Raw genomic sequence first — 21,891 nt, forward strand, 5'->3', positions numbered from 1 at the left:
AACTGTCCGATCCTTTATTTACACAGTGATTCGGTCACACAGAACATATCACAGACTTTAAAGGGACAGTCCAACAGCTGCTGAAACATCCTAGGAGCCCAAGAACAAGAGAGACTTCCTTTTTCTGCAATGTTTAGTTAAAGTCTGACACTGATATGTGAGCTGCTCAGTCATCCACTGACAGCCTGTCAGACAAGCTTCAGGGTTCAGTATCCAAACGTCTGTTTTATGGCCTGGAAGTAGAAGCGGGTCCAGCCCTCCCGGGTGGAGTCCTCCTCCGCTGAGGGAACTCCTCGACACTCCATCCTCAGCTCCGTCTCGTCTCCTCGCTCCTCCAGCTGCAGGCTGACGGTGGCGAAGTGCTCTGATGGAAACAACAAACATCAGAGGGGTGGACTACGAAGCGAGATTAGTGGGTTAGCGAGGTACGTTGAGCCTAAAGTCAGGTGGCTCTCTTCTAACCTGCTAGATCACCATGGTAACTGATGCTGCAAACTTAACCTGGTCCGGAGCAGGTTATAAAGCACCGCCCTTTCACTAACCACCTGATTTGCTGCCAAGTCTGTTTAACACTGCTGATACTGCAAATATTAGAACATCGATTCAAAAATTGATTAGTCTTTTATCAGACTTACCATTGATTTGATATATTGTAAATTTGTAATGGTGCAATAGGTTAGGATTACTTGTGGGGTGGGATTTTGTTACAATATATTAAACTGTATTTCGAATAAAACAAAAAAACTAATAAAAAACACTTTAAACAAAAAATAAAATAACATTGATTAGTCTATTGGTATTTATCACAGATAATATTAAACATATAACATTAATTTCACTTTGATTTGGCCAAAACCTAAAGTGATTTCCACTGGTCCTTCATTATGGGACAGAGTCAGACCTACATACGTTTCTTGAGTATAATTAAATCTGCTGCATCAAGTTTCAAGTTTCAGAGCTCTGGATGTGGGAGGCACGGAGAGTACACTGAGTGGTAAAATAAGTTTATTAACTAATTATGAATTCGTTCTAATTTATAATTTCAATGAATTCACAAGATCAGCAGTTTTCTGCCAGCGTTCCTCTCTCTCCTTATTTGCAGCAACAGTGTTGCTTTTTGCTGTGATAATGTATTTATACTATTCATAGCTCTTCATTATAATGACCTGTTCCTCCCGACTGAAGCAGGCGGCACGCCATCGCTCCATTTTGTGTGGAAAAAGAGTCAAATGACACAACAAACACCCCCTTTTATGGGGACGCGCACAGAGCCTGAAGCAGAAAGCCTGAGTTAACAAAGAAAGTTCATATCCACCGTCGTGATACCACGTATCTCTGATCGTGAGTTTAGGGTTTGTCGAGCCAGAACACACAAAGAAAGCCTGGATATGTTGAACTTGCTTCGTAGTAAAACCCCTCAGAGGTCAGAGCGCTGATATAAACAACAAACCTCAGAGGTCAGAGCGCTGATATAAACAACAAACATCAGAGGTCAGAGCGCTGATATAAACAACAAACATCAGAAGTCAGAGCGCTGATATAAACAACAAACATCAGAGGTCAGAGCGCTGATATAAACAACAAACATCAGAAGTCAGAGCGCTGATATAAACAACAAACATCAGAGGTCAGAGCGCTGATATAAACAACAAACATCAGAGGTCAGAGCGCTGATATAAACAACAAACATCAGAGGTCAGAGCGCTGATATAAACAACAAACGTCAGAAGTCAGGAGAGGTTCTGAAAACAGACGCTGTTCTCAGATGCATCAGTAAGACGTACCGCTGGGCCACGTCCTGAACCGCCACCTCATCTCGATCTTCTTGTCAGGTACCTGCGGGGAGGAGTGGTAGCCTAGTTACCATGGCAACGTGATATCTCAACACAGACAGTTAACCGACTAACAGCTGATTGGCTGAAGGGCTGTGACCTCACCAACTGTGTGAACTCTCCACTGACGCTGCCGTCCAGCAGCTGGAACTTTCCTCCACGACGACCGTCCACCGCCGCCGCCGAGCGCGTGAACACCTGCACAAACTGCACACAGGTACACACAGTACTACTACTCTACTACGGTACTACAGTACTAATACTCTGCTACGGTACCACAGTATTACTACTCTACTACGGTACCACAGTATTACTACTCTACTACGGTACCACAGTACTACTACTCTACTACGGTACCACAGTACTAATACTCTGCTACGGTACCATAGTACTACTACTCTACTATGGTACCACAGTACTACTACTCTACTACGGTACCACAGTACTACTACTCTACTACAGTACCATAGTACTACTACTCTACTACGGTACTACAGTACTAATACTCTGCTACGGTACCACAGTATTACTACTCTGCTACGGTACCACAGTATTACTACTCTACTACGGTACCACAGTATTACTACTCTACTACGGTACCACAGTGCTACTACTCTACTACGGTACCACAGTACTACTACTCTACTACGGTACCACAGTACTAATACTCTGCTACGGTACCATAGTACTACTACTCTACTATGGTACCACAGTACTACTACTCTACTACGGTACCATAGTACTACTACTCTACTACGGTACCACAGTACTAATACTCTGCTACGGTACCACAGTACTACTACTCTACTATGGTACCACAGTATTACTACTCTACTACGGTACCACAGTATTACTACTCTACTACGGTACCACAGTACTACTACTCTACTATGGTACCACAGTACTACTACTCTACTATGGTACCACAGTATTACTACTCTACTACGGTACCACAGTATTACTACTCTACTACGGTACCACAGTACTACTACTCTACTATGGTACCACAGTATTACTACTCTACTACGGTACCACAGTATTACTACTCTACTACGGTACCACAGTATTACTACTCTACTACGGTACCACAGTATTACTACTCTACTACGGTACCACAGTACTACTACTCTACTACGGTACCACAGTACTACTACTCTACTACGGTACCACAGTACTAATACTCTGCTACGGTACCATAGTACTACTACTCTACTATGGTACCACAGTACTAGTACTCTACTACAGTACCATAGTACTACTACTCTACTACGGTACCACAGTACTAATACTCTGCTACGGTACCATAGTACTACTACTCTACTATGGTACCACAGTACTAGTACTCTACTACAGTACCATAGTACTACTACTCTACTACGGTACCACAGTACTAATACTCTGCTACGGTACCATAGTACTACTACTCTACTATGGTACCACAGTACTACTGCTCTACTGCAGTACTACAGAGTACAAGTACATGTGCCTGTAGAATCAGTAGTTCTGGTACTTGTACCCCATTTGGCCAGGTTAGTCCTGGTTTGGCCTGTTAATCCTACTTTATACTGGTTAGCCCTTGTTAGTCCTGGTTTGGCCTGGTTAGTCCTGGTTAGTCCTGGTTAGTCCTGGTTCGGTACCTCCTGGTTGATGAAGGTCCTGTACAGCTCATCAGCTGATGTGAGAAAGGTTTCCCTCAGAGAGAAGCTGCAGGTCGGGATACGAACACCTGCAGGATCAGGGGCGGGGCTAGAGGAGCACCTGGAGGCAGGACTGATCTATAGAAGAACAAAAATACCCTACCTGTAGTTTAACCAAACTCTACCTGTAGTTTAACCAAACTCTACCTGTAGTTTAACTAAACTCTACCTGTAGTTTAACTGGACTCTACCTGTAGTTTAACCAAACTCTACCTGTAGTTTAACTAAACTCTACCTGTATCTTAACTAAACTCTACCTGTAGTTTAACTAAACTCTACCTGTAGTTTAACCAAACTCTACCTGTAGTTTAACCAAACTCTACCTGTAGTTTAACTTAAATCTATCTGTAGTTTAACTAAACTCTACCTGTAGTTTAACCAAACTCTACCTGTAGTTTAACTAAACTCTACCTGTAGTTTAACCAAACTCTACCTGTAGTTTAACCAAACTCTACCTGTAGTTTAACTTAACTCTACCTGTAGTTTAACCAAACTCTACCTGTAGTTTAACCAAACTCTACCTGTAGTTTAACTAAACTCTACCTGTAGTTTAATTAAACTCTACCTGTAGTTTAACCAAACTCTACCTGTAGTTTAACTAAACTCTACCTGTAGTTTAACTGAACTCTACCTGTAGTTTAACTAAACTCTACCTGTTGTTTAACTAAACTCTACCTGTAGTTTAACTAAACTCTACCTGGGTCTTACTGGTCTTGATCTGGTTCTTTTTGTTCTGAGGTGGTGTTGGTGTCGGTCCAGTGGCAGTGGCAGTGGGTAGGATCATCCCCTGGCTAAATTCTGTAAAGCCAGAGGTCCCGCCAGTTCAGGTCACTACAGTGACATCATACAATTCACTGATTGATTTGTCTCGGTGCATCCTGGGTAACCAACCTGACTTCAGCTGGTGGACGTATTCGCCCAGAACCCTCCGCACCTCCTGCACGCCGCTCTTCTTCATGAGGTCAAGGAGCGGTGTGTTGGGCTGGTCTTTACACAAAGATGCTGTGATCTGGACCAGGACATAACAATCAATATATCATCAATACAGTCATCTATACAGTCATCAATACAGTCATCCATACAGTCATCCATGCAGTCATCCATACAGTCATCAATACAGTCATCCATACAGTCCTCCATACAATCATCCATACAGTCATCCATACAGTCATCCATACAGTCATCCATACAGTCATCAATACAGTCATCTATACAGTCATCCATACAGTCATCAATACAGTCATCCATACAGTCATCTATACAGTCATCTATACAGTCATCCATACAGTCATCCATACAGTCATCTATACAGTCATCCATACAGTCATCCATACAGTCATCAATACAGTCATCCATACAGTCATCAATACAGTCATCCATACAGTCATCCATACAGTCATCTATACAGTCATCCATACAGTCATCCATACAGTCATCTATACAATCATCCATACAGTCATCCATACAGTCATCTATACAGTCATCCATACAGTCATCCATACAGTCATCTATACAGTCATCCATACAGTCATCCATACAGTCATCTATACAATCTATACAGTCATCCATACAGTCATCTATACAATATATACAGTCATCCATACAGTCATCAATACAGTCATCCATACAGTCATCCATACAGTCATCTATACAGTCATCCATACAGTCATCCATACAGTCATCTATACAATCTATACAGTCATCCATACAGTCATCTATACAATCTATACAGTCATCCATACAGTCATCCATACAGTCATCTATACAGTCATCTATACAGTCATCAATACAATCATCTATACAATCTATACAGTCATCCATACAGTCATCAATACAGTCATCTATACAGTCATCTATACAGTCATCCATACAGTCATCAATACAGTCATCTATACAGTCATCCATACAGTCATCTATACAGTCATCCATACAGTCATCTATACAGTCATCTATACAGTCATCCATACAGTCATCTATACAGTCATCCATACAGTCATCTATACAGTCATCTATACAGTCATCCATACAGTCATCCATACAGTCATCTATACAGTCATCCATACAGTCATCCATACAGTTCTCCAGACAGTCATCCATACAGTCATCTATACAGTCATCCATACAGTCATCCATACAGTCATCTATACAGTCATCCATACAGTCATCCATACAGTTCTCCAGACAGTCATCCATACAGTCATCCATACAGTCATCAATACAGTCATCCATACAGTCATCCATACAGTCATCAATACAGTCATCAATACAGTCATCTATACAGTCATCCATACAGTCATCTATACAGTCATCCATACAGTCATCCATACAGTCATCCATACAGTCATCTATACAGTCATCCATACAGTCATCCATACAGTCATCTATACAGTCATCCATACAGTCATCCATACAGTTCTCCAGACAGTCATCCATACAGTCATCCATACAGTCATCAATACAGTCATCCATACAGTCATCCATACAGTCATCAATACAGTCATCAATACAGTCATCTATACAGTCATCCATACAGTCATCTATACAGTCATCCATACAGTCATCCATACAGTCATCCATACAGTCATCAATACAGTCATCTATACAGTCATCTATACAGTCATCCATACAGTCATCAATACAGTCATCCATACAGTCATCCATACAGTCATCCATACAGTCATCAATACAGTCATCTATACAGTCATCAATACAATCATCTATACAATCTATACAGTCATCCATACAGTCATCCATACAGTCATCAATACAGTCATCAATACAGTCATCTATACAGTCATCCATACAGTCATCCATACAGTCATCTATACAGTCATCCATACAGTCATCAATACAGTCATCTATACAGTCATCTATACAGTCATCCATACAGTCATCCATACAGTCATCTATACAGTCATCCATACAGTCATCCATACAGTCATCTATACAGTCATCCATACAGTCATCAATACAGTCATCTATACAGTCATCTATACAGTCATCCATACAGTCATCCATACAGTCATCAATACAGTCATCTATACAGTCATCTATACAGTCATCCATACAGTCATCAATACAGTCATCCATACAGTCATCCATACAGTCATCTATACAATATATACAGTCATCCATACAGTCATCAATACAATCATCTATACAATCTATACAGTCATCCATACAGTCATCCATACAGTCATCAATACAGTCATCAATACAGTCATCTATACAGTCATCCATACAGTCATCCATACAGTCATCAATACAATCATCTATACAATCTATACAGTCATCCATACAGTCATCCATACAGTCATCAATACAGTCATCAATACAGTCATCTATACAGTCATCCATACAGTCATCTATACAATCTATACAGTCATCCATACAGTCGTCCATACAGTTCTCCAGACAGTCATCCATACAGTCATCCATACAGTCATCAATACAGTTATCCATACAGTCATCAATACAGTCATCTATACAATCTATACAGTCATCCATACAGTCATCAATACAGTCATCTATACAATCTATACAGTCATCCATACAGTCGTCCATACAGTTCTCCAGACAGTCATCCATACAGTCATCCATACAGTCATCAATACAGTCATCAATACAGTCATCTATACAGTCATCTATACAGTCATCCATACAGTCATCTATACAGTCATCAATACAGTCGTCCATACAGTTCTCCAGACAGTCATCCATACAGTCATCCATACAGTCATCAATACAGTCATCTATACAGTCATCCATACAGTCATCCATACAGTCATCCATACAGTCATCTATACAGTCATCAATACAGTCGTCCATACAGTTCTCCAGACAGTCATCCATACAGTCATCCATACAGTCATCAATACAGTCATCAATACAGTCATCTATACAGTCATCCATACAGTCATCTATACAGTCATCCATACAGTCATCAATACAGTCATCTATACAGTCATCTATACAGTCATCTATACAGTCATCCATACAGTCGTCCATACAGTTCTCCAGACAGTCATCCATACAGTCATCTATACAGTCATCCATACAGTCATCAATACAGTCATCTATACAGTCATCCATACAGTCATCCATACAGTCATCCATACAGTCATCAATACAGTCGTCCATACAGTTCTCCAGACAGTCATCCATACAGTCATCCATACAGTCATCAATACAGTCATCAATACAGTCATCTATACAGTCATCCATACAGTCATCTATACAGTCATCCATACAGTCATCAATACAGTCATCTATACAGTCATCTATACAGTCATCTATACAGTCATCCATACAGTCGTCCATACAGTTCTCCAGACAGTCATCCATACAGTCATCCATACAGTCATCAATACAGTCATCAATACAGTCATCTATACAGTCATCCATACAGTCATCTATACAGTCATCCATACAGTCATCAATACAGTCATCTATACAGTCATCCATACAGTCATCCATACAGTCATCAATACAGTCATCTATACAGTCATCTATACAGTCATCCATACAGTCATCAATACAGTCATCCATACAGTCATCCATACAGTTATCTATACAATCTATACAGTCATCCATACAGTCATCAATACAATCATCTATACAATCTATACAGTCATCCATACAGTCATCCATACAGTCATCAATACAGTCATCAATACAGTCATCTATACAGTCATCCATACAGTCATCTATACAGTCATCCATACAGTCATCCATACAGTCATCTATACAGTCATCCATACAGTCATCAATACAGTCATCAATACAGTCATCTATACAGTCATCTATACAGTCATCCATACAGTCATCCATACAGTCATCAATACAATCATCTATACAATCTATACAGTCATCCATACAGTCATCCATACAGTCATCAATACAGTCATCAATACAGTCATCTATACAGTCATCCATACAGTCATCCATACAGTCATCCATACAGTCATCTATACAGTCATCCATACAGTCATCAATACAGTCATCAATACAGTCATCTATACAGTCATCTATACAGTCATCCATACAGTCATCCATACAGTCATCAATACAATCATCTATACAATCTATACAGTCATCCATACAGTCATCCATACAGTCATCAATACAGTCATCAATACAGTCATCTATACAGTCATCCATACAGTCATCTATACAATCTATACAGTCATCCATACAGTCGTCCATACAGTTCTCCAGACAGTCATCCATACAGTCATCCATACAGTCATCAATACAGTTATCCATACAGTCATCAATACAGTCATCTATACAATCTATACAGTCATCCATACAGTCATTAATACAGTCATCTATACAATCTATACAGTCATCCATACAGTCGTCCATACAGTTCTCCAGACAGTCATCCATACAGTCATCCATACAGTCATCAATACAGTCATCAATACAGTCATCTATACAGGCATCCATACAGTCATCTATACAGTCATCCATACAGTCATCAATACAGTCATCTATACAGTCATCCATACAGTCATCCATACAGTCATCAATACAGTCATCTATACAGTCATCTATACAGTCATCCATACAGTCATCCATACAGTTATCTATACAATCTATTCAGTCATCCATACAGTCATCAATACAATCATCTATACAATCTATACAGTCATCCATACAGTCATCCATACAGTCATCAATACAGTCATCAATACAGTCATCTATACAGTCATCCATACAGTCATCTATACAGTCATCCATACAGTCATCCATACAGTCATCTATACAGTCATCCATACAGTCATCCATACAGTCATCTATACAATCTATACAGTCATCCATACAGTCATCAATACAGTCATCTATACAGTCATCTATACAGTCATTTATACAGTCATACGTCATCAATATGATCAGGACATTGTTGACTCACATCGAGGTCATCTGTGTCATTCTCGTCGGACAGGTTTGACACTTCGATGGTTCCTCTGAACTTCACACCACTCCTGGACGTTCCTGTAGACAGGAAACAGTCAGCTACACTGCACCACAGAAGAAGAGCACCTGTGTGATGTCAGCATTCACTTCAGTGACATCTCATTTAAGTCAGTGACATCATACTGACAGTGACATCACACCGGCTTCAGTGACATCACACTGACCCAGCCAGCCGGCTCTCAGCTGCCACTCATAGAAGAAGATGAGTTTTCCTTTGCGGTTGTTGATGGAAGCTTCTCCGTCCAGTTTGGAGACGTCGGTCAGCTGACAGATGCCCTCTGACCCCTCCACCCGAATCGCCAGCAGCAGCTGACGGAGGCGCTCCGATGACCAGCTGCTGACATCACGCTCTGTCCTGACGCACAGAGAAGAAGAAGAGTTGATTCTATGATATGACACAACAAGTGAATCGTGTCCACAGAGCAACAGACTGAATGCTGTAAACATTACAAACTCATGCACAATGCAGCCGCTTAGACTTCTGTCCAACTTGATCCCGACTCGCTCTGATGTTATCACATAACAACAATGACCTCACAAGATCGAGGCGGCCACAACTGTTCTTCACCAACTGACAGACCGCAGTGCATGATGGGAAACACCTGCTGTCACCTGAACATGACATTTTATAGAAACTCCTCATTGTTATTTGATTGTTAAGATTCAGATTTACTTCAGATGTGCTGATGAACTTTTAACAGAAAACATTCAGTAAACAAATATTACAGACACAATATGAACATTACATCATTGTTTCATTATACATATATTGTCATGAACTGAAATAAAATATAACTTTTGGTAAGAAGTCTTTCATGAAGATTTTCCTCTGTGCAGAGATGAAGCCTGCCAGTCTGAATATGTGACAGAGAAATGATATAATGTCTATTTCTGCTCCTGTATTCTGCATTTTGACTATTGTTACGTATTGAGGCGGGTATATTTGTATATGTATTGCACTGTTCTGTACTGCACTGTACTGTACTGTATTGTACTGTTCTGTTCTGTTCTGTTCTGTTCTGTTCTGTACTGTACTGTACTGTATTGCACTGCTCTGTAGTGCACTGTACTGTACTGTACTGTACTGCACTGTTCTGTTCTGTTCTGTACTGTACTGTACTGTACTGTTCTGTTCTGTACTGTACTGTACTGTACTGTACTGTACTGTTCTGTACTGTACTGCACTGTTCTGTACTGTTCTGTTCTGTACTGTACTGTACTGTACTGCACTGTTCTGTACTGTACTGTACTGTTCTGTACTGTTCTGTTCTGTTCTGTACTGTACTGTACTGTTCTGTACTGTACTGTACTGTACTGTACTGTTCTGTTCTGTACTGTTCTGTTCTGTACTGTACTGTACTGTTCTGTACTGTACTGTTCTGTACTGTTCTGTACTGTACTGTACTGCACTGTACTGTACTGTACCATGAAGCAGGGTTTGTGGTTAGTGAGGTAACCTCAGGTGTAACTCTGGGTTTTGAAGGTTACGACAGTGGTTTGCTTCTTACTAGGGTACATCACCATGGTTAACTGATGCTGAACAGTTAACCTGGATGATTTTATTCTCTGATTCCATCACTGCAGTCAGAATAACATGAGACAACTGTGTGATGATGGGCCTGTTTCAGAAAGCAGGTTCAGCAAACTGGGAAACTCAGAGTTTTTGATTTCAGAGCAGCTGATCAGAGTCAGAAGTTCTCTTGTCAATATACAGAAATGCTGATATTTATTGGTAGTTGACATGAAAATAATATTGACACGTTGCATTTTGTTTCTGATGTTTCAGTCCGGACAAATAGGAAGAAAAAATCTCTTGTTCATAAAGTCACTTTACACTGAAGCCCCGCCCCTCCAGTAAAGCCCCGCCCCCCGACGTCACAGCAGATAAAAATATCTGAACATGTGCTGATCCAGCTGGAGGGTCATATAACTCCTCAACACACACACACACACACACACACACACACACACACAAAGACAATAAATTAATAGGCCTACTTTCTATAAAAATGAAAAAGTTGAAATCTGTGAGCAGTTTTGGTTGCTGTCGTTGCCATGGATACGATCAGCCTGTTGTGGTGTTGAACTCGTCTCGTCAGCTTTACTCTCTTATTGCTTCTGTCTGATTATTATAACGCTCATCAAACTGAACACGAAACATTTGAAAGTAAGCTTTTCATCGTTTGTCTGATTGACTTTAAATGAATCTGTTTTCTGACACAGAACAACTCAGTTAGAAAGTTAAGTTTGTGCTTAAGATGAAATCTGACAAATGATGTTAAGAGAAGCAACATTTCAACACTGTTAATGATAAAAACAGTCAAACAGACCAGTGCCAGTTGTTGACGTTGGTGGCGTCGGCTCGGTCCTCCACGATCCACCGAGGATCTCCTTCCCCCCACTTAGCCATCACTGGGAACACTGGAGTACAGGCTGCTATACTGTAATACTACCACAGTGTACTGTAATACTACCACAGGCTACTATACTGTAATACTACCACAGTGTACTGTAATACTACCACAGTGTACTGTACTGTAATACCACTATAATACTACTATAATACTACCTCGGTGTACTATACTGTAATACTACTATAATACTACCTCGGGGTACTCTCTCTCTGTGTGTCTCGTGCTGACTGTCTCGCGCTGACTGTCGGTGATCAGCTGTCAGCAGCAGCTGCAGCGTAAAATCCTTCAGCTGCTTCCTGTGACGACTTTCAAAGTGTTTGCTGCTGATAATAAAACATTATAAATCACAGACGTGATTATAAAGAGGAATAAAGTACAAAACACCAGATAAACTTCTTATAATCAGTGATTGATCTTCATTTAAACAAAGATTAAAGTGAAGTCATTGTTTTTGGAGCAGCACTCAGCTTCAAACGATCATATTAAAAACCACAAACCGAGTCAGAAATCTTGGTGTCGTCATGGACTCAGACCTGATAGTCAGCTGACTGTCACCTGGAGAATATATGAAGGATTAAAGGATTTATAAACTAGTTCTGCATTTATCTTCAGTAGACTCGACTACTGTAACGTGGACCAGACGCCGCTGCTCGAGTCCTCACTAAGACTAGAAAGTGGATCACATCAGTCCAGTTCTCAGATCTTTATACTTCCTGTCTGTCAGAGAACTGATGGTTTAAATACATCACTGATCTGCTGCTTCGTTATGAAACATCCAGACTCTCAGGTGGTCTGGATCAGGTCTGGATCAGGTCTGCTTTCTGTCTTCAGCGTTCAGGTTTTATGCTCCACATATCTGAACAAACTCTCAGTTCTTTCAATCACAGCTGAAGACTTTTCTGTTTGTAATAATTATTAATTTCTTGCACTGAACTGTAACTTTTATTCTTGTATTTTATTCCTGTCTCATTCTATTTTAGCTTGTTTTTGTTTTCTATTCTCTGAGCTCTTTAATGTCTGTTTTAATTGCATTAAGATGTCTTTTTATTGTATAAATAAACTTAAAGTGCCAACTTTAACAGACTGTTAATATAAAATAATGTTAATATTTATATTTTATATAAGTTAATGTTTAATGTGATATTTATATTTAATTGAAGTTAATTTATTATTATTGAAACTCTTCGTCATATCTGAGGCGCTGGCCGCAAAGTTTTTTTTTTCCTAAGATGGCGAAGATGACCCGCTCTACTCTGCCTCTCATCTGGTCAGGATCTGGTCATGACCTCGCCATCCTAGGAAGAAAAAAAAAATCTGCCTCTGCTTCACTACAACTCCCAGCAGCCATCGCGCCGTCGCCGTCAGAGCCTCCGTCAGCGAAGAAGAGCAGCTGCAGGTGAAGGTAAAAACAGCTGATGGGTTCTGATCCGTTTTCATCTTTAGACTCGGAGTTTTGTAAAATGTCCGTTAGCTCGTTCACAGGTGAGATACCTGCGCGGTGACGTCACTGTTCCTGCCGATTGTCCGCGTGTAACAAAGGAGTAATTCTGGTTTAAAAGCGGAAGTATCTGTTAGCCTGTTAGCCTGTTAGCATGCAGATTATCAGCCTCTATCTGCAGTCTGTTGGTTTTGAGGTTCAAAGTTTTGACGTCCTCGTTATTAAAACTGATGGACAGCACATTACTCAGAATAACAGACACCAAAGCTCTCTAAATACATAATATCACGATCCTTTCACATGTTTAAATGTTTTTATGATCTGCGGATTTTCAAATACAAGCTCTCTGTAAAATTTCTGTCTGCTGAGGTTCACAGGAAGGATGATCAGTCTGACTTCGTTTTAATAAATAAAATCAATGTCTGAACTGCTGAAAGGAGTTATAATTTAATATATCTGACCACAGATATTTTAAATTGAGACATAACTACATTTGGTTTTCACTGACAGATCTGAACTGATAATACAGTTCATAAAGTTTTACCAACAACAAAAGGCGACAGCAAAGTCTAACTTTACACTTAACGTTATCATATGAAGAGAAACGTCCTCCTCTCATCCTAGTAACGTCGTTGTGCTCCCTCATGGAAGAGTTTACAGCTCTGATCAGTCTGATCTCCAGCTGTGATTGGCCACCACAGCCCTCAGCTGCAGTGACGTCGGGTTGCGTTTCTCCAAAAGTTGATTCTGGCTGAACTTTCTGCGGCAGTCCGGTGTGGCGCTGCAGCGGCCAAAACCACAGCCAAAACACACTATCCCCATGCTAATGAATGGGAGGACTGGCGTTTTGGTCTGAATACGGCCTTAGTGTTGACAGTATAAATAAAGTTAACAGTATCTGTTAGTGTTGACAGTATAAATAAAGTTAGTGGTGTGTGTTAGTGTTGACAGTATAAATAAAGTTAGCAGTGTGTTAGTGTTGACAGTATAAATAAAGTTAGTGGTGTGTTAGTGTTGACAGTATAAATAAAGTTGGCAGTGTGTGTTAGTGTTGACAGTATAAATAAAGTTAGTGGTGTGTTAGTGTTGACAGTATAAATAAAGTTAGTGGTGTGTTAGTGTTGACAGTATAAATAAAGTTAGCAGTGTGTTAGTGTTGACAGTATAAATAAAGTTAGTGGTGTGTTAGTGTTGACAGTATAAATAAAGTTAGTGGTGTGTTAGTGTTGACAGTATAAATAAAGTTAGCAGTGTGTGTTAGTGTTGACAGTATAAATAAAGTTAGCAGTGTGTTAGTGTTGACAGTATAAATAAAGTTAGCAGTGTGTTAGTGTTGACAGTATAAATAAAGTTAGTAGTGTGTTAGTGTTGACAGTATAAATAAAGTTAGCAGTGTGTGTTAGTGTTGACAGTATAAATAAAGTTAGCAGTGTGTTAGTGTTGACAGTATAAATAAAGTTAGCAGTGTGTTAGTGTTGACAGTATAAATAAAGTTAGTGGTGTGTTAATGTTGACAGTATAAATAAAGTTAGTGATGTGTTAGTGTTGACAGTATAAATAAAGTTAGTGGTGTGTGTTAGTGTTGACAGTATAAATAAAGTTAGTGGTGTGTGTTAGTGTTGACAGTATAAATAAAGTTAGCAGTGTGTGTTAGTGTTGACAGTATAAATAAAGTTAGCAGTGTGTTAGTGTTGACAGTATAAATAAAGTTAGCAGTGTGTTAGTGTTGACAGTATAAATAAAGTTAGCGGTGTGTTAGTGTTGACAGTATAAATAAAGTTAGCGGTGTGTGTTAGTGTTGACAGTATGAATAAAGTTAGCAGTGTGTGTTAGTGTTGACAGTATAAATAAAGTTAGTGGTGTGTGTTAGTGTTGACAGTATAAATAAAGTTAGCAGTGTGTGTTAGTGTTGACAGTATAAATAAAGTTAGCAGTGTGTTAGTGTTGACAGTATAAATAAAGTTAGCGGTGTGTTAGTGTTGACAGTATAAATAAAGTTAGCGGTGTGTGTTAGTGTTGACAGTATGAATAAAGTTAGCAGTGTGTGTTAGTGTTGACAGTATAAATAAAGTTAGTGGTGTGTGTTAGTGTTGACAGTATAAATAAAGTTAGCGGTGTGTTAGTGTTGACAGTATAAATAAAGTTAGCAGTGTTTGTTAGTGTTGACAGTATAAATAAAGTTAGCAGTGTGTGTTAGTGTTGACAGTATAAATAAAGTTAGCAGTGTGTTAGTGTTGACAGTATGAATAAAGTTAGCAGTGTGTGTTAGTGTTGACAGTATAAATAAAGTTAGTGGTGTGTTAGTGTTGACAGTATAAATATAGTTAGCAGTGTGTGTTAGTATTGACATTATAAATAAAGTTAGCAGTGTGTTAGTGTTGACAGTATAAATAAAGTTAGCAGTGTGTGTTAGTGTTGACAGTATAAATAAAGTTAGCAGTGTGTTAGTGTTGACAGTATGAATAAAGTTAGCAGTGTGTGTTAGTGTTGACAGTATAAATAAAGTTAGTGGTGTGTTAATGTTGACAGTATAAATAAAGTTAGTGGTGTGTTAGTGTTGACAGTATAAATAAAGTTAGCAGTGTGTTAGTGTTGACAGTATAAATAAAGTTAGCAGTGTGTGTTAGTGTTGACAGTATAAATAAAGTTAGCAGTGTGTTAGTGTTGACAGTATGAATAAAGTTAGCAGTGTGTGTTAGTGTTGACAGTATAAATAAAGTTAGTGGTGTGTTAATGTTGACAGTATAAATAAAGTTAGTGGTGTGTTAGTGTTGACAGTATAAATAAAGTTAGCAGTGTGTTAGTGTTGACAGTATAAATAAAGTTAGCAGTGTGTTAGTGTTGACAGTATAAATAAAGTTAGCGGTGTGTTAGTGTTGACAGTATAAATAAAGTTAGCAGTGTTTGTTAGTGTTGACAGTATAAATAAAGTTAGCGGTGTGTTAGTGTTGACAGTATAAATAAAGTTAGCAGTGTTTGTTAGTGTTGACAGTATAAATAAAGTTAGCAGTGTGTGTTAGTGTTGACAGTATAAATAAAGTTAGCAGTGTGTTAGTGTTGACAGTATGAATAAAGTTAGCAGTGTGTGTTAGTGTTGACAGTATAAATAAAGTTAGTGGTGTGTTAGTGTTGACAGTATAAATATAGTTAGCAGTGTGTGTTAGTATTGACATTATAAATAAAGTTAGCAGTGTGTTAGTGTTGACAGTATAAATAAAGTTAGCAGTGTGTGTTAGTGTTGACAGTATAAATAAAGTTAGCAGTGTGTTAGTGTTGACAGTATGAATAAAGTTAGCAGTGTGTGTTAGTGTTGACAGTATAAATAAAGTTAGTGGTGTGTTAATGTTGACAGTATAAATAAAGTTAGTGGTGTGTTAGTGTTGACAGTATAAATAAAGTTAGCAGTGTGTGTTAGTATTGACATTATAAATAAAGTTAGCAGTGTGTTAGTGTTGACAGTATAAATAAAGTTAGCAGTGTGTGTTAGTGTTGACAGTATAAATAAAGTTAGCAGTGTGTTAGTGTTGACAGTATAAATAAAGTTAGCAGTGTGTTAGTGTTGACAGTATAAATAAAGTTAGCAGTGTGTGTTAGTGTTGACAGTATAAATAAAGTTAGCAGTGTGTGTTAGTGTTGACAGTATAAATAAAGTTAGCAGTGTTTGTTAGTGTTGACAGTATAAATAAAGTTAGCAGTGTGTTAGTGTTGACAGTATAAATAAAGTTAGTGGTGTGTTAGTGTTGACAGTATAAATAAAGTTAGCGGTGTGTTAGTGTTGACAGTATGAATAAAGTTAGTGGTGTGTTAGTGTTGACAGTATAAATAAAGTTAGCAGTGTTTGTTAGTGTTGACAGTATAAATAAAGTTAGTGGTGTGTTAGTGTTGACAGTATAAATAAAGTTAGCGGTGTGTTAGTGTTGACAGTATGAATAAAGTTAGTGGTGTGTTAGTGTTGACAGTATAAATAAAGTTAGCAGTGTGTTAGTGTTGACAGTATGAATAAAGTTAGCAGTGTGTTAGTGTTGACAGTATAAATAAAGTTAGCAGTGTGTGTTAGTGTTGACAGTATAAATAAAGTTAGCAGTGTGTGTTAGTGTTGACAGTATCAATAAAGTTAGTTCTGTGTGTGTCTGCAGATGATGAAGAGTAAAGCTGATGAGGAAGACTACTGGAACAGCTCAAAGTTTAAAGCTTTCACCTTCGATGATGAAGACGATGAGTTCAGCCAGGTGAGAGCTGACGTTCATCTGCTTCCTCTATATCTATATAACTCTATATAACTATATATAATACTATATATAATACTATATAATTATATGTAACACTATATAACTATACATAACTCTATATAACTGTATATAACTCTATATAACTCTATATAACTATATATAATACTATATAATTATATGTAACACTATATAATTATACATAACTCTATATAACTGTATATAACTCTATATAATAATACATAACTCTATATAACTCTATATAACTATATATAACTATATATAACACTATATAACTATACATAACTATATAATTATATATAACTATATAACTATATATAATACTGTATAATTATATATAACTATATAACTACATATAATACTGTATAATTATATATAACTATATATAACAGCATTTTGATGTTGTTATACTGTATTTGATCTAATATAGTGTTATTGCTGATATTACTGTTTTTGTGCATAGTCCAAATTTCTGGTCAGTTTGTACTTTGCTTTGGCAAAATTGTTGTAACTTTGATGCTAATAAAGCTTTTGAATTGAATTGAGAGAGAGAGCAGCGGTGGTCGAGCGAGCTAGAGGGCAGGATCGGTACTTCGGTACTTCTTGTAGGTGTTTTAGGTCCAGATGACATTTCGGCCTGTTTACCTGCATGCAGCCGAAGCCTGATCCAGTAGAAACCACTGAACAGAACCTGAAACCAGAACGCTTCCATACGCAGATGTTTGTTTGTAGAGATGAGCTAGAGAGTGAATAATTAATCTTACACAACCACCTCATCACTATCCAACCTGAAGAAGTACACGAATGCAGTGAGAAGCTGACTGTGTGACGTTCAGGTGTTGCTGTTTGTGTCCGTCAGCTGAAGGAGTCGAAGCAGGCGGTGAACAGCATCCGCCGGTTGGTGGAGGAAGACGATGATGAGGACGATGTGGAGAAGGTCAGCTGGAGCGGAGAACCGGTGGGAAGTGAGAGAACATTATTATTTACAAGAGTAGAAGAGCTGCTCTGTGATTGGCCGCAGCCAGTTGGTTCTTCTCTGACCTCCTGTGTGTCCGCAGGTATCTCCTGGTCAGTCAGAGAGACGGCAGCGTCCAATCAGAGGACAGACAGAGAGCCCGCCTTCCCCAGAATCAACACCGACACGCCAACAATCGCCAAGAGCAACTCAGGGTACTCTCTGAGCTCTCTGTTCAAAGGTGAGACAGGTGGAGCACAGGTGGAGCACAGGCTACAGGTGGAGGACAGGATACAGGTGGAGGACAGGATACAGGTGGAGGACAGGCTACAGGTGGAGGAAAGGATACGGGTGGAGGACAGGTTACAGGTGGAGGACAGGTGGAGGACAGGATACAGGTGGAGGACAGGTTACTGGTGGAGGACAGGATACGGGTGGAGGACAGGTTACGGGTGGAGGACAGGTTACGGGTGGAGGACAGGTTACAGGTGGAGGACAGGTTACAGGTGGAGCACAGGTTACAGGTGGAGGACAGGCTACAGGTGGAGGACAGGATACGGGTGGAGGACAGGTTACTGGTGGAGGACAGGTTACGGGTGGAGGACAGGATACAGGTGGAGGACAGGTTACTGGTGGAGGACAGGCTACAGGTGGAGGACAGGCTACAGGTGGAGCACAGATTACTGGTGGAGGACAGGCTACAGGTGGAGGACAGGCTACAGGTGGAGCACAGATTACTGGTGGAGGACAGGTTACAGGTGGAGCACAGGTTACTGGTGGAGCACAGGTTACGGGTGGAGGACAGGCTACAGATGGAGGACAGGCTACAGGTGGAGGACAGGTTACGGGTGGAGGACAGGTTACGGGTGGAGGACAGGCTACAGGTGGAGGACAGGTTACGGGTGGAGGACAGGCTACAGATGGAGGACAGGCTACAGGTGGAGGACAGGTTACGGGTGGAGGACAGGTTACGGGTGGAGGACAGGATACGGGTGGAGGACAGGATACGGGTGGAGGACAGGTTACGGGTGGAGGACAGGCTACAGGTGGAGGACAGGTTACGGGTGGAGGACAGGCTACAGATGGAGGACAGGCTACAGGTGGAGGACAGGTTACGGGTGGAGGACAGGTTACGGGTGGAGGACAGGATACGGGTGGAGGACAGGATACGGGTGGAGGACAGGTTACGGGTGGAGGACAGGTTACGGGTGGAGGACAGGATACGGGTGGAGGACAGGTTACGGGTGGAGGACAGGTTACGGGTGGAGGACAGGATACAGGTGGAGGACAGGTTACAGGTGGAGGACAGGATACGGGTGGAGGACAGGTTACGGGTGGAGGACAGGATACAGGTGGAGGACAGGTTACAGGTGGAGGACAGGATACGGGTGGAGGACAGGTTACGGGTGGAGGACAGGATACAGGTGGAGGACAGGTTACAGGTGGAGGACAGGATACGGGTGGAGGACAGGTTACGGGTGGAGGACAGGTTACTGGTGGAGGACAGGATACAGGTGGAGGACAGGTTACAGGTAGAGGACAGGTTACAGGTGGAGGACAGGCTACAGGTGGAGGAAAGGATACGGGTGGAGGACAGGTTACAGGTGGAGGACAGGCTACAGGTGGAGGAAAGGATACAGGTGGAGGACAGGTTACAGGTGGAGGACAGGTGGAGGACAGGATACAGGTGGAGGACAGGTTACGGGTGGAGGACAGGTTACAGGTGGAGCACAGGTTACAGGTGGAGGACAGGCTACAGGTGGAGGACAGGATACGGGTGGAGGACAGGTTACTGGTGGAGGACAGGTTACGGGTGGAGGACAGGATACAGGTGGAGGACAGGTTACTGGTGGAGGACAGGCTACAGGTGGAGGACAGGCTACAGGTGGAGGACAGGCTACAGGTGGAGCACAGGTTACTGGTGGAGGACAGGTTACAGGTGGAGCACAGGTTACTGGTGGAGCACAGGTTACAAGTGGAGGACAGGCTACAGGTGGAGGACAGGATATGGGTGGAGGACAGGTTACTGGTGGAGGACAGGTTACGGGTGGAGGACAGGATACAGGTGGAGGACAGGTTACTGGTGGAGGACAGGTTACGGGTGGAGGACAGGCTACAGGTGGAGCACAGGTTACTGGTGGAGGACAGGTTACGGGTGGAGGACAGGATACAGGTGGAGGACAGGTTACTGGTGGAGGACAGGCTACAGGTGGAGGACAGGCTACAGGTGGAGGACAGGTTACGGGTGGAGGACAGGTTACTGGTGGAGGACAGGATACAGGTGGAGGACAGGCTACAGGTGGAGGACAGGTTACGGGTGGAGGACAGGTTACGGGTGGAGGACAGGCTACAGATGGAGGACAGGCTACGGGTGGAGGACAGGTTACGGGTGGAGGACAGGTTACGGGTGGAGGACAGGATACGGGTGAAGAACAGGATACGGGTGGAGGACAGGTTACAGGTGGAGGACAGGCTACAGATGGAGGACAGGCTACAGGTGGAGGACAGGTTACGGGTGGAGGACAGGTTACGGGTGGAGGACAGGATACGGGTGAAGAACAGGATACGGGTGGAGGACAGGCTACAGGTGGAGGACAGGTTACAGGTGAAGAACAGGATACGGGTGGAGGACAGGTTACGGGTGGAGGACAGGATACGGGTGGAGGACAGGTTACGGGTGGAGGACAGGTTACAGGTAGAGGACAGGTTACAGGTGGAGGAAAGGATACGGGTGGAGGACAGGTTACAGGTGGAGGACAGGCTACAGGTGGAGGAAAGGATACGGGTGGAGGACAGGTTACAGGTGGAGGACAGGCTACAGGTGGAGGAAAGGATACAGGTGGAGGACAGGTTACAGGTAGAGGACAGGTTACAGGTGGAGGACAGGTTACAGGTGGAGGACAGGCTACGGGTGGAGGAAAGGATACGGGTGGAGGACAGGTTACAGGTGGAGGACAGGCTACAGGTGGAGGACAGGCTACAGGTAGAGGAAAGGATACGGGTGGAGGACAGGTTACAGGTGGAGGACAGGATACGGGTGGAGGACAGGATACAGGTGGAGGACAGGTTACAGGTAGAGGACAGGTTACAGGTGGAGGACAGGCTACAGGTGGAGGAAAGGATACGGGTGGAGGACAGGTTACAGGTGGAGGACAGGCTACAGGTGGAGCACAGGTTACTGGTGGAGGACAGGTTACAGGTGGAGCACAGGTTACTGGTGGAGCACAGGTTACAAGTGGAGGACAGGCTACAGGTGGAGGACAGGATATGGGTGGAGGACAGGTTACTGGTGGAGGACAGGTTACGGGTGGAGGACAGGATACAGG

At 41.4% G+C, this 21,891-nt stretch overlaps 2 protein-coding genes across 8 annotated transcripts in view; one reads left to right on the top strand and one right to left on the bottom strand.

Annotated features, from left to right (window-relative positions):
• On the bottom strand, nucleotides 1–18,438 carry LOC121882251 (activator of 90 kDa heat shock protein ATPase homolog 1-like). 6 transcript variants are annotated; one of them, XM_042390343.1, is made up of 12 exons: nucleotides 18,375–18,431; nucleotides 12,423–12,480; nucleotides 12,118–12,230; nucleotides 11,842–11,944; nucleotides 9,676–9,866; nucleotides 9,447–9,529; nucleotides 4,421–4,538; nucleotides 4,227–4,327; nucleotides 3,470–3,607; nucleotides 1,938–2,039; nucleotides 1,785–1,836; nucleotides 1–364 (listed from the first exon to the last, which is right to left on the bottom strand). In XM_042390343.1, the coding sequence occupies exons 1-12, from the start codon at nucleotides 18,385–18,387 to the stop codon at nucleotides 207–209; spliced, it is 1,230 nt and encodes a 409-aa protein (XP_042246277.1). In that variant the 5' UTR covers nucleotides 18,388–18,431; the 3' UTR covers nucleotides 1–206. The 6 variants fall into 6 exon arrangements, with proteins under 6 accessions (XP_042246277.1, XP_042246278.1, XP_042246279.1 ...); XM_042390344.1 differs by having other exon boundaries at nucleotides 11,842–11,932; nucleotides 18,375–18,430; XM_042390345.1 differs by lacking the exon at nucleotides 18,375–18,431 and adding an exon at nucleotides 13,417–14,223.
• The window catches only part of vipas39 (VPS33B interacting protein, apical-basolateral polarity regulator, spe-39 homolog), a 20,687-nt gene continuing 12,031 nt past the window's right edge, over nucleotides 13,236–21,891 (top strand). The window contains exons 1-4 of one of the 2 annotated variants that reach the window (XM_042390341.1): nucleotides 13,236–13,327; nucleotides 17,500–17,592; nucleotides 18,470–18,575; nucleotides 18,669–18,806. In XM_042390341.1, coding sequence (XP_042246275.1) covers nucleotides 17,500–17,592; nucleotides 18,470–18,575; nucleotides 18,669–18,806 — 337 coding nt within the window. In that variant the 5' untranslated portion in view covers nucleotides 13,236–13,327. Of the gene's footprint in view, nucleotides 13,408–17,499; nucleotides 17,593–18,469; nucleotides 18,576–18,668; nucleotides 18,807–21,891 lie in introns of both variants that reach the window. The other variant, XM_042390342.1, reaches the window with a different exon arrangement.

This window comes from Thunnus maccoyii, chromosome 17, assembly GCF_910596095.1.
Source record: "Thunnus maccoyii chromosome 17, fThuMac1.1, whole genome shotgun sequence".
Classification (NCBI taxonomy): Eukaryota; Metazoa; Chordata; class Actinopteri; order Scombriformes; family Scombridae; genus Thunnus; species Thunnus maccoyii.

Coding starts and splice junctions, on each gene's coding strand:
- LOC121882251 (XM_042390343.1), bottom strand. Junction 9,530..9,675: donor GCTGAGAGCCGGCTGGCTGG/GTCAGTGTGATG, acceptor TCCTGTCTACAG/GAACGTCCAGGAGTGGTGTG. Junction 365..1,784: donor GTTCAGGACGTGGCCCAGCG/GTACGTCTTACT, acceptor TGTTTCCATCAG/AGCACTTCGCCACCGTCAGC.